Source organism: Zonotrichia leucophrys, chromosome 1 (genome assembly GCF_028769735.1).
Source record: "Zonotrichia leucophrys gambelii isolate GWCS_2022_RI chromosome 1, RI_Zleu_2.0, whole genome shotgun sequence".
NCBI classification, from domain to species: domain Eukaryota; kingdom Metazoa; phylum Chordata; class Aves; order Passeriformes; family Passerellidae; genus Zonotrichia; species Zonotrichia leucophrys.
The window spans coordinates 50343750-50356531 of record NC_088169.1 but is presented as its reverse complement, the minus strand read 5'-3'; the positions used below and the strand labels follow the sequence as shown (position 1 = coordinate 50356531).

Below are 12782 nucleotides of genomic sequence, written 5' to 3'. Positions count from 1 at the left end.
AATAAAGCAGGTTTTTACATACTTATGGAATTCAGTGCTTGATTTTTGCTTATTTCAAGGGTGAACAGAATGTTTAAATGTCTTTTGTTTCATGAATGCTTTATCCTTTTCTCTGTTTAATAAGGAACATTTATGGTTTATTCTTTTCACTATTCTTTTACCACAAACTACTAAATTAGTAGGGAGCTCAACTGGAAAATTTTAAAATACTAATGTTAGTATTCTGTTGCCTTGGGAAGGTGAACAAATGCCCACTTTTATTTAACTGTAAATATGAGAAACTGAATGTGTGGTTAAAGTTGAAATCCGCATGCATCACTTAAGGTGGTAGCTTTAGAGCTTGTGTGCATTCAAATGGTGTTTGTAGAATTAATAGTTTCCCAAGAAATCAGATGTAGCTATGTTATGTAATTAAAAATAAAATGTCAATGATTTCTTTTTTTTCAGAGATGTCTAGTTATTCAGATTTCACTTTGCATTGGCAAGCTTTGTGTTTCTGGAACACCTACCTCCATCTAGTTGATGCTGCCCATATCTGCACGTACAGTAACACTTTCTTGTCACACAAAGTAATGTATGATGGTTTTCCCAGTTCGACACCTGTCAGTACAGTCATCAGGATAAATAACAGTAGGCTTATTCATCTTGTTTTCCTTTATGAGATGGATGGTCTTGTTTGTGGGGGAGAAGCTTGACTGAGTTTATAGGTCCCAAATGTTTATCCCTGCTCTCTCTGCAGCATTGTTTCCCCAAGCCAGGCATTCTGTGAGCCATTGGAAGGAAAATTTTCCTTTCATCCTTCAGATTGTGTTTCTACATGTGGTTTGACAGAAAAGCTCAAATGAGCAGGGTATAAGGATCTGATGAGCAGAGATCTGTGCTTTTCACACCTACTGCAGCAGTAATGCTTTCCCTTCTTGCTCGCCCCTTACTGTTTTTCTTCATCTTTTGTAAGAATGTAGCTGTGTGTTATTTCAGGAGTCTTGGTATGTTTGTCCAGAAGGCATACCACAATAGGACCCCATCATTATGTTGATGATAGAAAATAACAGTTAAGACCTTTTTTTTCAATAATGAACCATTTCCTTTTATAAATATCTGTTCTGGTTTGCTATCAAAGGCAGTTTGGACTGAAGACTGAAAAATCTCTACATTCTCTGAAATGTAATGATGCCTAGGGATTTGGGGTATGGGGTTAAACATGGGAGTACAGCCTTGCATTGAACCAGAGAGAGTGAATTATTCCAACTGAAAAATAGAGATAAAGAGGAGCATTCACAGGGCCCAACATAAGTGATCAATGGCAAAAATACTCATCTCCTTCCCTCTTCTTACTTTTGCTGTTCAGTTAGATTATACAACACATTTATTTGTAGATATTTTTCTTAGTCCAGCCATCCCAGTTCTTCTCCTCAGTGGCAGCATGCCTGTCATGGATTTTAGCTGTGAGTGTGGGGATTTGAGTTTAAGAGCTTTTTTTTGTAGAAACCTAGGTCTTGCTCTTGACTCTTGTGCAGGTTAGATTGGGCAGTGTCATGCTTTCTTTGCTGGAGAGCTGACTGGGAGAGCTTCTTGAGCACTTGTTGACTGACCCCTTAGGAGTTTGTTGGACTGTGAATTAAATTGTTGATCAGGAGGGAAGATAGCAGCATTTTTCCCACAATGGCAGCATTTTTCCCACAGTGACCTTGCCTGCTTTGGGCCTGCCATCCCTGCTGCTACCAGAAGTGAAATGCCAGTAGTATTTTCCCGTGGATGGGAGCTGTGAATGCTCATTCTTTCTGTACATTTTCTTGGGGCTCAAAATTCAGGGAGACAGATCCTGCTGACCTCAAAAATGAGCTGCTGTTTTCTACTGCTTGACCTTGAGAAATCCAGTCATTGCTATGGTTGGGCTGATAACTGCAGCGTCAAAAGTTTTCTACCCAAATGGCTGATTTTTCAACTTCTGTTCAAGACTGTGTACAGTAACCCTCTAAATATGGCTCCTACCACCCTGTGCCCTTTGGGAGGGATTTGGATAAAGAAAATTACTACAGGAGAAAATTGAGTCAATGTTATGGGTTTAGAGGGAGGAGATTAAAAAATTTGGGGAGAGAAGATTGTATGGGAAGACTGTAAATACCAGGCAGCACAAGCTATTTACTTCAAAGCATAATGACGGCATTTTCTGGTAGCTGCCACATAAGCTGTTCAAACACAAGCTCATGTACTGCATGGCATTTAAATGGAACTGCAAATAGCCATGAAAAGGGGAGGTAGGACTTTGGGTAGTGCCTCTGAATGTAGAAGAGGGAAAAAATCCTTACTGCCTTTTTGTATTTCTTTTTTTGATGTTGCTCTTCTTCCGTGATGGACAAGAAAAATCTGTCAAGCTGAGATATACCATGTTTTGACAATTGGATATAAAATGCAGTGGACTCAAAATGCTACTTGAAAACATGTTGTGAATCTACTTGCAGACTTGGTCATGCTGTACAGATGCCAGCGCACTGGGAGTTGCCTGCATGCTTGCTTGTTGGCTGGGGTGTAGCCAGTGTATCTCCTTTTGCGTCTTGCAGGAGCAGTACCATTCTGCACTGCATGAAGGCAGTCATAGCCAAAGGGGTTCTGTAAATGGAAGAATGCAATGCTGGGGTTATTTAAAGACAGCCATTTGCCATGTAGCCTGATCCAGATTTGTGGTAATGGGGAGGGAGAAGAAAGGCCATTGGAAAGGTAGGAGTTTGGACATTCATATGTACATGGGGTGATCTGCTCAGGCAGGCGTTGTGACAGGAACTGACAGGTGTAGCCAAAATTCTGTACTGGGGATGGCACCATTGCATTACTGTTGCATCACTGTCCCAGTTCCCTGCAGAAGACAGCCAGTCCTCTCTTCAGCATGCAGAATTTGTCTTTTCTTGCTGCAGACCATGCTGGGGACCTGAAATTGATAAATCAGTGTTGATCTGATTAATTGCCCTCTGAGTAATTGTTTGCCTCATGAGATCCTGGTATAAGCCTTCCTTCAGGCAGTTGCTGCCATCTGTGGTTCAGTATCTTGCATCTTCTTTCCATCCCTAACCTACGTCCTTGCATCAGGGAGCTGTGTGCTTGAGGCTGATGCAAGCAGCATTTCTCTCAAGTTGAGGCATAGGGACCTTGCATGGTTTGAGGTGTTGTAGTCTAAAGGAAGGGTGGCAGAGGAGCTCTGAATGAGGTGGAGAGAGCAGGCTGGATGGCGAGTACCTGTGCCAAGGCATTGCTGAGATTGCAGGCTGGGTGTGGTGCAGCCCTGCCTCCTTGGCTCTGGGCAGCTAATGCTGTTGTGATGGAGAACTGGTCAGCCAGCATGCCTGGGTACATGGCAGGATTCTTGCGTTGGTTGGGCAGAGTCTGCTTTGGCTGTTTCCATCATGGCAAAGTTAAATTGAGAAACCTACCAGTCCCTTCACTTTGAGTTTCATGTTGTGGTAAACATTGACTGGCCTGTGGTAGAGCTGCCTTTTTGCTAAAGCCATTCAAACCTGTGTAAACCATGGAAACAACTTGATATGAACTTCTTCAGTAATTTTTTTAATATTAACACTGAAAGAATCTTTTAACTTGGGATAGATTGTAAGGCAAAGGAGCCCTGCCTTATGATCAGCTATATTTGGCCTCCAGTACAGCAAGCCAAAGAAATGTACTCAATTATTATTTAGGTACTTGGACATACAATCAGCATATTCTGTGCTATGTGCTTTTTGTTCAGGTCATGATGAGCTTGATGTCATGCCATGCTCAGAGTGGTTATCTTTGGTTATTCTTGATTTGTCTCCTGTTACAGGAATCACAGCAAACCTGAAAATAAACTAGTCCTCTGTGTGTAAGCATTTTTAAAATGTCTAAATTTAAATAAAGACTTGATATGCATACTCTTTGAAGAAAATTGGTTGGACCTGGCAATTGCAAATTACCTAAGTATTAGGGGGTGCTGTCTTTGAAAAACAACATTAAACTGTTTTATAGCAGCAAATAAATTTGATTTTATTATATAGCCTTTAATTATGTCATTGCTCTCATTCTATCAAAAAAAGCAGTGATCGAAGCAGAATATATTCAACTGAATGGAGGAGAGAAAAGAGACATATAATTTGGAGAGGGATGTTGTTCAAAGATGGATAGAAATCACTCTTGTAAGGCATTTTCTTTATTATTTGGTGGCTCACATGGCTAAGTGGTTGAAAAATTGTTCAAAATCAATTATGCCAATTACATAAGAGTACCACACCCAGTATAAGCAGTTTTCATGAACAAACAATGACTCAGAAACCATAGACATAGTTTGAAGATGTAATATCTTAGGGTGGAATTCACTTTGTCTTACTTAGGTTCATCCAGGGAACTCTGAGGCAGTCTGTGTCTTTGTATTTTTTTAATGGTACCTGTTTCCTGGTAGACTATCATAGTTAGAGCTGAGCTTGAAGCTCTGTACTGGGTATAAGCCAGATGAAAATCCATAGTGAGAAAAGTCCTCTGTACAGAAACAGATTTTAAAATGGAGCACTTACTTTTGTGACATCAACAAATTCAAGTTGTTGTGCAACTTGGAAAATGTTTTGGTTTCATGCACCAATGTTAAATTGTTCTTTGAGAATACTTCCTAATTACTTAATTATTAGTTATCCTTTGAAAGTCAGTATTAATGAAACCTAACTTGGCAGAACCAATGCTTTTATTTTAATATCAACAAGCCATGTAGTTGTCAAAATCAGTGGGTCACAAGATCAGTCTGACAGTTCCATCCTGTGTAGCAAATCAGTGTTGATTGCTGCAGCAGCTGCACAAATAGCTTATTCAAAATGCTTCCAGTGTAATGTCTTCTAGTGTAGTTTTAAGAGGTCTGCAAGTCTAATAGAGGCAGTCACAGCCTTGTACTCAAACTGGACTCTTGCTGTTCAAGGAAACAGGATTATGCATTGCAGTGTGGCATTCTTGTGTTCTGGAGGGGCTACTCTGAAGTCTAATTTGTCTTCAGTGGCACATGTTTCTTGTCTTCCTCTGAATGATTTTTGAGGAGATTGGGCCTTAGCTACATACTCAATTCTAGGACCCCTTTTTTTTAAAAAAAAAAAGGAGGGATTTCACTGTGAAGGTTGATTGTGGGTTTAGAAGACATTGCAGGCTTGGGATGGGTTCAACTCTTGTTGAAGGGAACACCTTATCATCTATTGCGTGCATGACTTTACAGTAAACTCGCTATAAACACAAACATTTTGACTATGTAGTCCTGTAGATGTCAGTGACAACTCCACAATAAGAACAACTTTAGAATTCTTAAGAATTTATTGGAGATTAAAACATAGCTGTAAAGCTAGATTCCAGACCTACGACCCTTATTACAGTACAGTTCTAATGTATGGCATGCAAATGTCAAATTTCTAACTTGCAGAATGAAGGGCATCATTTTAAACTAGGTATTCCTATTCCTCATATTCCCTATAACCTGGGGAACATAAATATATATTCTTAAAGTTTCCGTGCTGTTGTTATGTTACATTGGCTAGCTTCCTCAAAATCATTATCACTAAATATACAGGTTTGGAAACAAAATATGCCACATATGAGATAAGGGTAGTTCTCAGATTCTGTGTTTTTAAGTGATTATTGACAATTATATTTCTAAGATGCAACTTCTAGTTTTCTGTAGGAACAGACTGTTGTTATGTGAATATTGTATAAAGTGCAATTCCTAGGGGAATCATTATCATCCTTTCTTTCCCTGAATTTTGAATTTTTTCTTATCTTGAGTTGCCATGCCATCATTCATTTTCTGTCACTATCTGTTACATTTTAGGAAAAAACCCTAAACACAAAAGAAGATTTTTGTAATATCTAATTTTCTTCTCAATAGGAAGATTGACCTTTTAGCATTTGAATGAAAAGAAAACCTATGTTAGAGCTAATTACTTAATTGAAGGATTTCTGGTGTTAATGTGCATCCCTCTTGGAATTAAAAAAACCGATAGGGTGGTAATGTAATAATTTTACAGCTCCTAAAACAGCTTCATCCTGTCCTTTGCTCTTTTTACCAAGCAAAGCTCATTCTTTTCAGTAATAATTTCCTTACTTACTGTGATAACCAGTAGCTTTGCTCTGGATGCATGCAGGTTCCACAGCACTTTGAACTGTGTGCCTGAACTCCTGCACAGGATTGAGGATGGTCAGGATCCCCAGAGGCTGGCTTATAATTAACTGGTGGCTGAACATGGTGACATCTAAGCTCAAATAAATACAATTCCTAGTATTTGATTTCTGTTCCCAGCTGACCTAAAACCTCTCTTTTGGACTGATGGCAGAATTGTATAAAATTCCTTTTTTGACTTGCATGTGGGTTATTAATCTGGGTGTTTGGAAGAAATCTACCAGATTTGGTCCCTGCAGGGAATGTAGGCATGGGGGGGGGGAATCTAGTAGTGGCTCCAAGTGAGTATAAGTTTGAGCAAATGCTTTGTTTTTTGGGGTTTTGGGGTATTTTTTGACAACTACTTTGCTGAAAACTTGTAGTCAATTCTTTTGGTTTTGGGTATCTTAAGTCCTTTATAAGACGTTGTTCTTGCTCATTGTTTTTCTCCTCTGAGTATACAAACAAGTCCCATTAGTATAGTCCTGCCACTTGCCAAGAAATGGGAATTGATGTGCACGTGGTAATGCAGACTTGGAATGGTTCTTTAGTCACACTGCCTTAGGTGCAAGTGGCACAAAAACCCCCACTATTAAAATACTTTGTGCTAGATATCATGGGTATACACGCTGTAACATGAAGTAGGAGATAAAAGACTTTCTCTCTCTTTTGCATTTCTGTTTGAAATTTCTTTTATGCTTTTCAATGTGACTGGTATTGCTTCAGAAAATAAGTATTTCCACAGAATTTAGCTGAAGATTGACTTACACTAGAGGAAACTATTTTAAGATGTTGGATATGACTTCTTTTGAGGCATAAAGAACCGCCTTTTAAACACTTGCTTCTTTGAAATTAATGTAAGAAAATAATAGTATGAACTAAGTGTTAAATCAGGGTTTGTTTGTTTTTAACTACTACTACTAAGATTTTCTTTCTAGTGCTGATTTTGTCTGTGTGTCCAATTAACTCTCAACTCTGATTCTTATAGGCGGTTACCAGGCAAAGCTTTGGAACTAAAGACTTTCGAGCAGCTCTAGAAAACGGAGTCCTGTTGTGCGAGTGAGTATTGGCTTACCTATATAACAACCCTTCAGGTTAACATCAGCTGGCCTCTCTCCTTCCTGGCCTCTGAATTTTTTTTTTTTTTTTGAAGTACCAAAAGTATTTTGTAGTAAATAACTTAAATTTTATAATACCTGTTGTTTGTCAGGGGAAGTAAAAGAAGGTTTTGGACATACAATTTCCAGATCCAGATGTTCACTGTGTTGTCCCACACACTTCTTTGTCTGATACTGAGAGGACCGTGCTGTTGTTGATTGGTTATATTGGTTTTGGTTATAATGCCCAGGATATCTCTGGGCTTTCTCTTCAGCTTCTGCAAGGTGGTGTGGCTGTAGCTGGGATCAAAGCACACAGTTACCCCTCTACCCACTGCTGTTGTTTGGGTTTGGATTTCTGTCCTCCATCCCCTGCCCTTTAGTGCTGATTTCATAAATCCTGAAACTACCTATGCCTTTCACAGAACTTTACACTCAGCTTGTTTTGGAGCACTTTCTGTAAGAAGCTTCCTCATGCTTATATATTGTAGGTTTGGCAATGATGGGACTTGCCTGGTTTCGTTGTTAGACTGAGTCAGAGGTGTAAAATGTCCACTCAACAGGTCTCATCCACATATCTGTAATTGGCTTGATACCTACTGGAACAGGTTTCCAGGACTGGAAGTGGTGCTAATCCCTTAGTATTTTAACAAACTGCAGTTGTAAATGTCATTAGAACACCAGTGCAAGAGCAATCTCGTTAGAGAGCTGGTAAAAACAACAACAAAACCGACCAAACAAACCTTAAAGAAACCCAAACCCACAAATCTCAGAACCATTCTAAAATCAGTTCAGCAAAGCTGAACTTTTAGAAAATATTTGTGCAAGTTCAGATCTCTGAGCTTCTTTTCCTATACATAATTTTTTCCTTCTGTGTATATCGCCGTGTTTTCTGTCCTTACCTTTATTTTGCTTTGGACTCTTTGCCTTCCAGTCTTATCTTGCTAGATGCTTCTAAAGTTATCTGTGATATGAGGCATTAATTAATTTTCAATAATATTGTAGAGCTGGATGCTCTATTTTCATTACTTATGTAATTAAATTTTAATGAGTGTGAATGTGGTAATAAAAATAGTTTGTACTTTTAATAAGAAAGTATATGTTTAGTGGGATGTATATATTGTATTCAGATGTTTAAGAATTGGCTATTAACTGATGCATACTAATATTCTGATATCTTCATTGTTGATACTTACTTGACAATAGAATGAGGATCCCTCTGCAAAATGCAAGTCAGTTAAATTTATCTGTAATTAATAATAATGCAAGAAAAAACATCCTGCAATTTCTTCAGTGTCTTGGTTTGAAAAGACAGGTGTCTGCTAAGGAAGGCAGGAGCCTCTCTTGAAATGGAAAATGCAAACACCCTCCCATCTGAATTATTATAATTTTGAAATTAAGGGGCTCTCAGGCAAATATGTGGGAGCAGGAATAACTGTTCTTTATTAGGAAAAAAAAAATGCATTAATACAAAACAACACTGACAAAGTCAGAATATGACCTGACACCCTGTGGGTCAGGATGTTGGTAGCAGTCCCATCCAATGGTGGCTGCAGTCCTCCTGCAGTGACAGATGTGCTTCTGCTGAAGCAGTGATCCTGTAGAAGGGTGTAGTTTTCCTCTGAAGGTCCAGTGGTGGTGTTGATGACCCTGGTCTTCCTCTGGGAATCCAGTGGGAAAAAGCTGTCTCTGTTCTTCCAAATCTCAGATTATATCCAGGTATATGCTTGGCTCCTCCCCCTGGGTGGAGCATGTCACAATTGGGTGATGTAATTTTATCAGTGAGACTCAATGGCACATTAAGAGAAGATATTTACCAGAGGGAGGATGGGTTGTGGAAGACATAAAGAAAACTGCCCCACCTGGTTTTAACAAGTGGCAGCCACATCTTGCATTGCAACCCAAGACATTCTAGTGACCAGCTTCCCTTAGGAGGCATGCAACTTTCTTTAAAGCAAAAGATGCCTTATTATGTTGTACTAAAATAGCTGTTCTCTTGTGTCAAAATTTTCGTAGAATTTCTGTGGAAACAGGAAAGAGCAGATGCCAAAATTTTTCACATGCCCAGTTTTCACCAACGACAATATAGTGCAAATAATTGGGACAAACTAGAAATTAGATCATCCATTTCCTTGGTTCACCTGTAGCATGGCTAATTTAGGTGGATGTATTATCTCTGTAGATTGTAGATCTGACTTAAACCATAGCAGATAAGACCTGTACTTGCACCACATATTCCTATAGCATCCAGTCAGTTTGTTTGTCCTACTCAATGACTAAGTGTACACGTTGGCTGAGTGATCAGTAGTTGACAAAATGAAGCCTTTTACATTTTGCCAATTCTAGTGTGCACACATTAGAGAAAGAAATTTACTGAAAATTTTCTGGTCACATGCTACGTCATGTTCTTCAGTAAAAGAAATTTTAAAATTATGCATTTGGAAGATTTAAAAATAAAAGGAGAGGAATTCAAACCTTTTTTTTTTTATTCCACCTCAACAGGTCACTTTTTGGGTAGGAAAAGTAATCAAATGTGTCTTGTTTGTTAAATAACTCAGTGTTATTGAAAAATCTCAGGACCTGTAGTTCTTTTTTTTTTTTTTTTTGTTCCTGCAGGTATTCAGGTATTTAGAAATATATCCTTCATTCCAGTGTATAGGGGTCAACTGTTCTTTGTGTTTATTCCGAAGTACATTTTCTGCTTGAGCAAAAGATGCTTTTCCCTCCACACAGAGTTTTAAACTCCAGGTCTTGTCTCTGCATCGGTGTGGGTAGATTACAAAGCCTTGCTGATGCTTTGTGTGGGGTAAAGGGTCTGGCCAGAGAAGCAGCAACAAGAAATGAGAGCAAGTAAAAAAATCCTCAAAGGTATAGAGGCAGATGAAGTCTGCAGGGTGTCCTGAGGTCCCTGTTCTCCACTGACCCTCTGGTCCAGTGTGTAATTTGGTGATCCACAATATTTCAGTAGCTTCATTATTGAAAACTTGAGTATAGACTTGCAAGGAATCTGTGCCTCATCTTTACTACAGGATAAGGCATGCATTTGGGCATATGTATTCAATAGTGATGTGTTAGTCTGTCCTATCTTCTCAGCTTAATTGTGAATTTTATGTGAAGAATGATATCAGGTACAGTCTCTTCTGACTGAGATGGAAAAGGACTTGTGCAGGTAAATTGTGTGTGCCAAAAATGATTGCTGCACACAGCATACTGGACTTGGTAGCATTGTGAAAACTGAGATTATTTCTCGCCCTTTCAGGAATATTAGTGCTATCACACTGAACTCTGAAAATCAATATTCTGGTACATTTTTGACATCTGCTCAGAACCTTTATGAGAAGAAAAGCTATAAATAGGAAATCTGAATCCAATTAACATCACCACCCTTGTAGTAGAAACACAGATCCTTTTCTGCCCACGCCTCCTCAGGCATTTTCTTTTCTTTCTCGCTTTGCTGTTCCCAGAAACCTCTTTGTGTGTGACTTGTTTCATTTTTGCTTCTACAATCTGTTCTTGCTTGTCACTTCTTGGGAGTGTTAATAGATTCAGCTCAAACTCATTCAAATGATGCTACGTTAGGACCACATGCAAAGTATTTCTTAATAAGCATCGATGCTCATGCTTAAGTGCAGTAAAATATTTAACAGAAATTCATATAACTTTTTTTTAGTTTGATTAACAAGATCAAACCTGGCATCATTAAGAAGATCAATCGTCTGCCAACTCCAATAGCTGGCTTGGTAAGTAATGGCATTGAATCTAATATCTGGTCTATGAACCAAATGATCTCTGTTTTTAAAGAATTTTCAAAATTTTATCTCCATTTTCTTTTTTTGTTCAAAATTTTACCATTTCTGTGTTATCTTAGACTGCAAAGGATACCTAATCTGTCATTTGGATCTGTAACTTCAGTCATCCTGTCACTGCATCAAGCTTCATGATCCCCAGATTTATCAAGCACTGGCTCCTGTGCACAAACCTCTGTGGCATTACTTGTCTCTATTTAAAGGCCAGCATCCTATCTTAACATTTAGAAGCCACTTCCGATATTCCTTTCTTAGGGAATGGGCAAAGTAGGAAATGTTCTGTGTAGTTAAAGTATTTTTAGAACCTGTTTCACTCCACCCACAACAAAGCTTCAGTTGCATTAAAATAACACTGATGATGCAAAGATCTCTCTGCAGGCTTCAGCTGAGGGATTTGCCAATGTTTTGGCTGTAAATCACATTGCTGGTGGTAGAGGTGGGAGATGTATGTCATAATTTTTACAGGAAATGTAAAATATTTCCTGTGTGCTGTTTGGAAAATTTGCTGCCCAGAGCCTAGATTAAGTTTTCTAGCCATTTAGCATCAGAAACCCTTCTGTGGGCAAAGGAGTTCAAAGAATTCCTTCTTCATCGCTTTTTCACTACAACAACCTTGTTGCCTGTTCATGTCACTTAGGGTGTCAAGGCTATTTAGTCCTGTCACAAATGCCATTGGTCTCATATTAAAAGATCCAGGGTGGACAGGGACATATGCATGATTCCTCTGACAAGTGAAGATCCCACCTTATGACAAACATGCAACCTTAACATCAGGGAAAATTACCTGGTTTCGTAGTAGGAGTAGAATGCAAAACTTCTCTGGATACTTTTATTTCTATGTTTTAGTGGGATGAACCAACAAAACATTGGTTTTTGCTGGTCACCCATGCAGCTCATTAGAGAATAAGTGTAGTTAACTTGCATAAGATTAGGTTAAATTGCCATAAGTTATTGCATAAGCTGAGAATGTGCATTTCCACATCAAATGAATGTAGAAAGTGTTAATTGCCTTTGTCCCAGACAAGCTCAGGTATTTAGTCTTGTGAATATGACTGCTGCACATTCTTTTCCTGTGAGGCACACAAAAAAGAATTCAAATGAAACCAAAATAATTCTGGGGAGGACAGCACAGTTATTTGATCAGTGGTTTGATTCTCTGTGTGGCCTCTGAAGTAGCCATTAGATTCAAGACAGAAAACCATAAGCTAGATTTCATTTTTGTGGTTAAGTGCTGTCTTGAATCATAACTGCAGGCACTTTTGTTTTTATATGCATTTTTTATTTCCAGATGTAAAAATGCAGAGTATTCACTTGGTGTGTAATTTATATTTTCCTGGTAATGTATTTCTGTTTTTTGAAGTTGTTTCTAGTTCCTACAAGTCTTCAAAAATAAAGGAAAGAGGAGGAAAGGCAAATGTTTCTTGTAAGTAGAGCTCACCTGGTGTTATTGTTAAAACACAACTTAAAGGTAGTAATTGAGAGAGCTGATGTTTTCTGTTAACCTGTGGAAAACATTTTACATAAACACTTCAGTTTCTGAAGACAACAATTATGAAGACCATATTGGGATGGTTTCAGAAGATGGTGCTTATGGTGATGATAGTGGAAGACTGGTTTTTACACATTTGAGAGGAGCCTTCTCAGTTATACCAGCTTTGAAGAGCCCAGGTTTCATCCCAGCATGTAGAACTCAAACTAAAAATTATGGGGATTTGCATTTATAAGAAAGCA

At 38.5% G+C, this 12782-nt stretch overlaps 1 protein-coding gene across 5 annotated transcripts in view; it reads left to right on the top strand.

The window, feature by feature from the left end:
* Positions 1–12782, top strand: part of LMO7 (LIM domain 7) — a 133487-nt gene that overhangs the window by 28515 nt on the left and 92190 nt on the right. For all 5 annotated transcript variants that reach the window (XM_064713291.1, XM_064713282.1, XM_064713275.1 and 2 more), the window contains exons 2-3: positions 7137–7207; positions 10916–10985. In XM_064713291.1, the coding sequence (XP_064569361.1) occupies positions 7137–7207; positions 10916–10985 (141 nt within the window). The remainder of the gene's footprint in view (positions 1–7136; positions 7208–10915; positions 10986–12782) is intronic.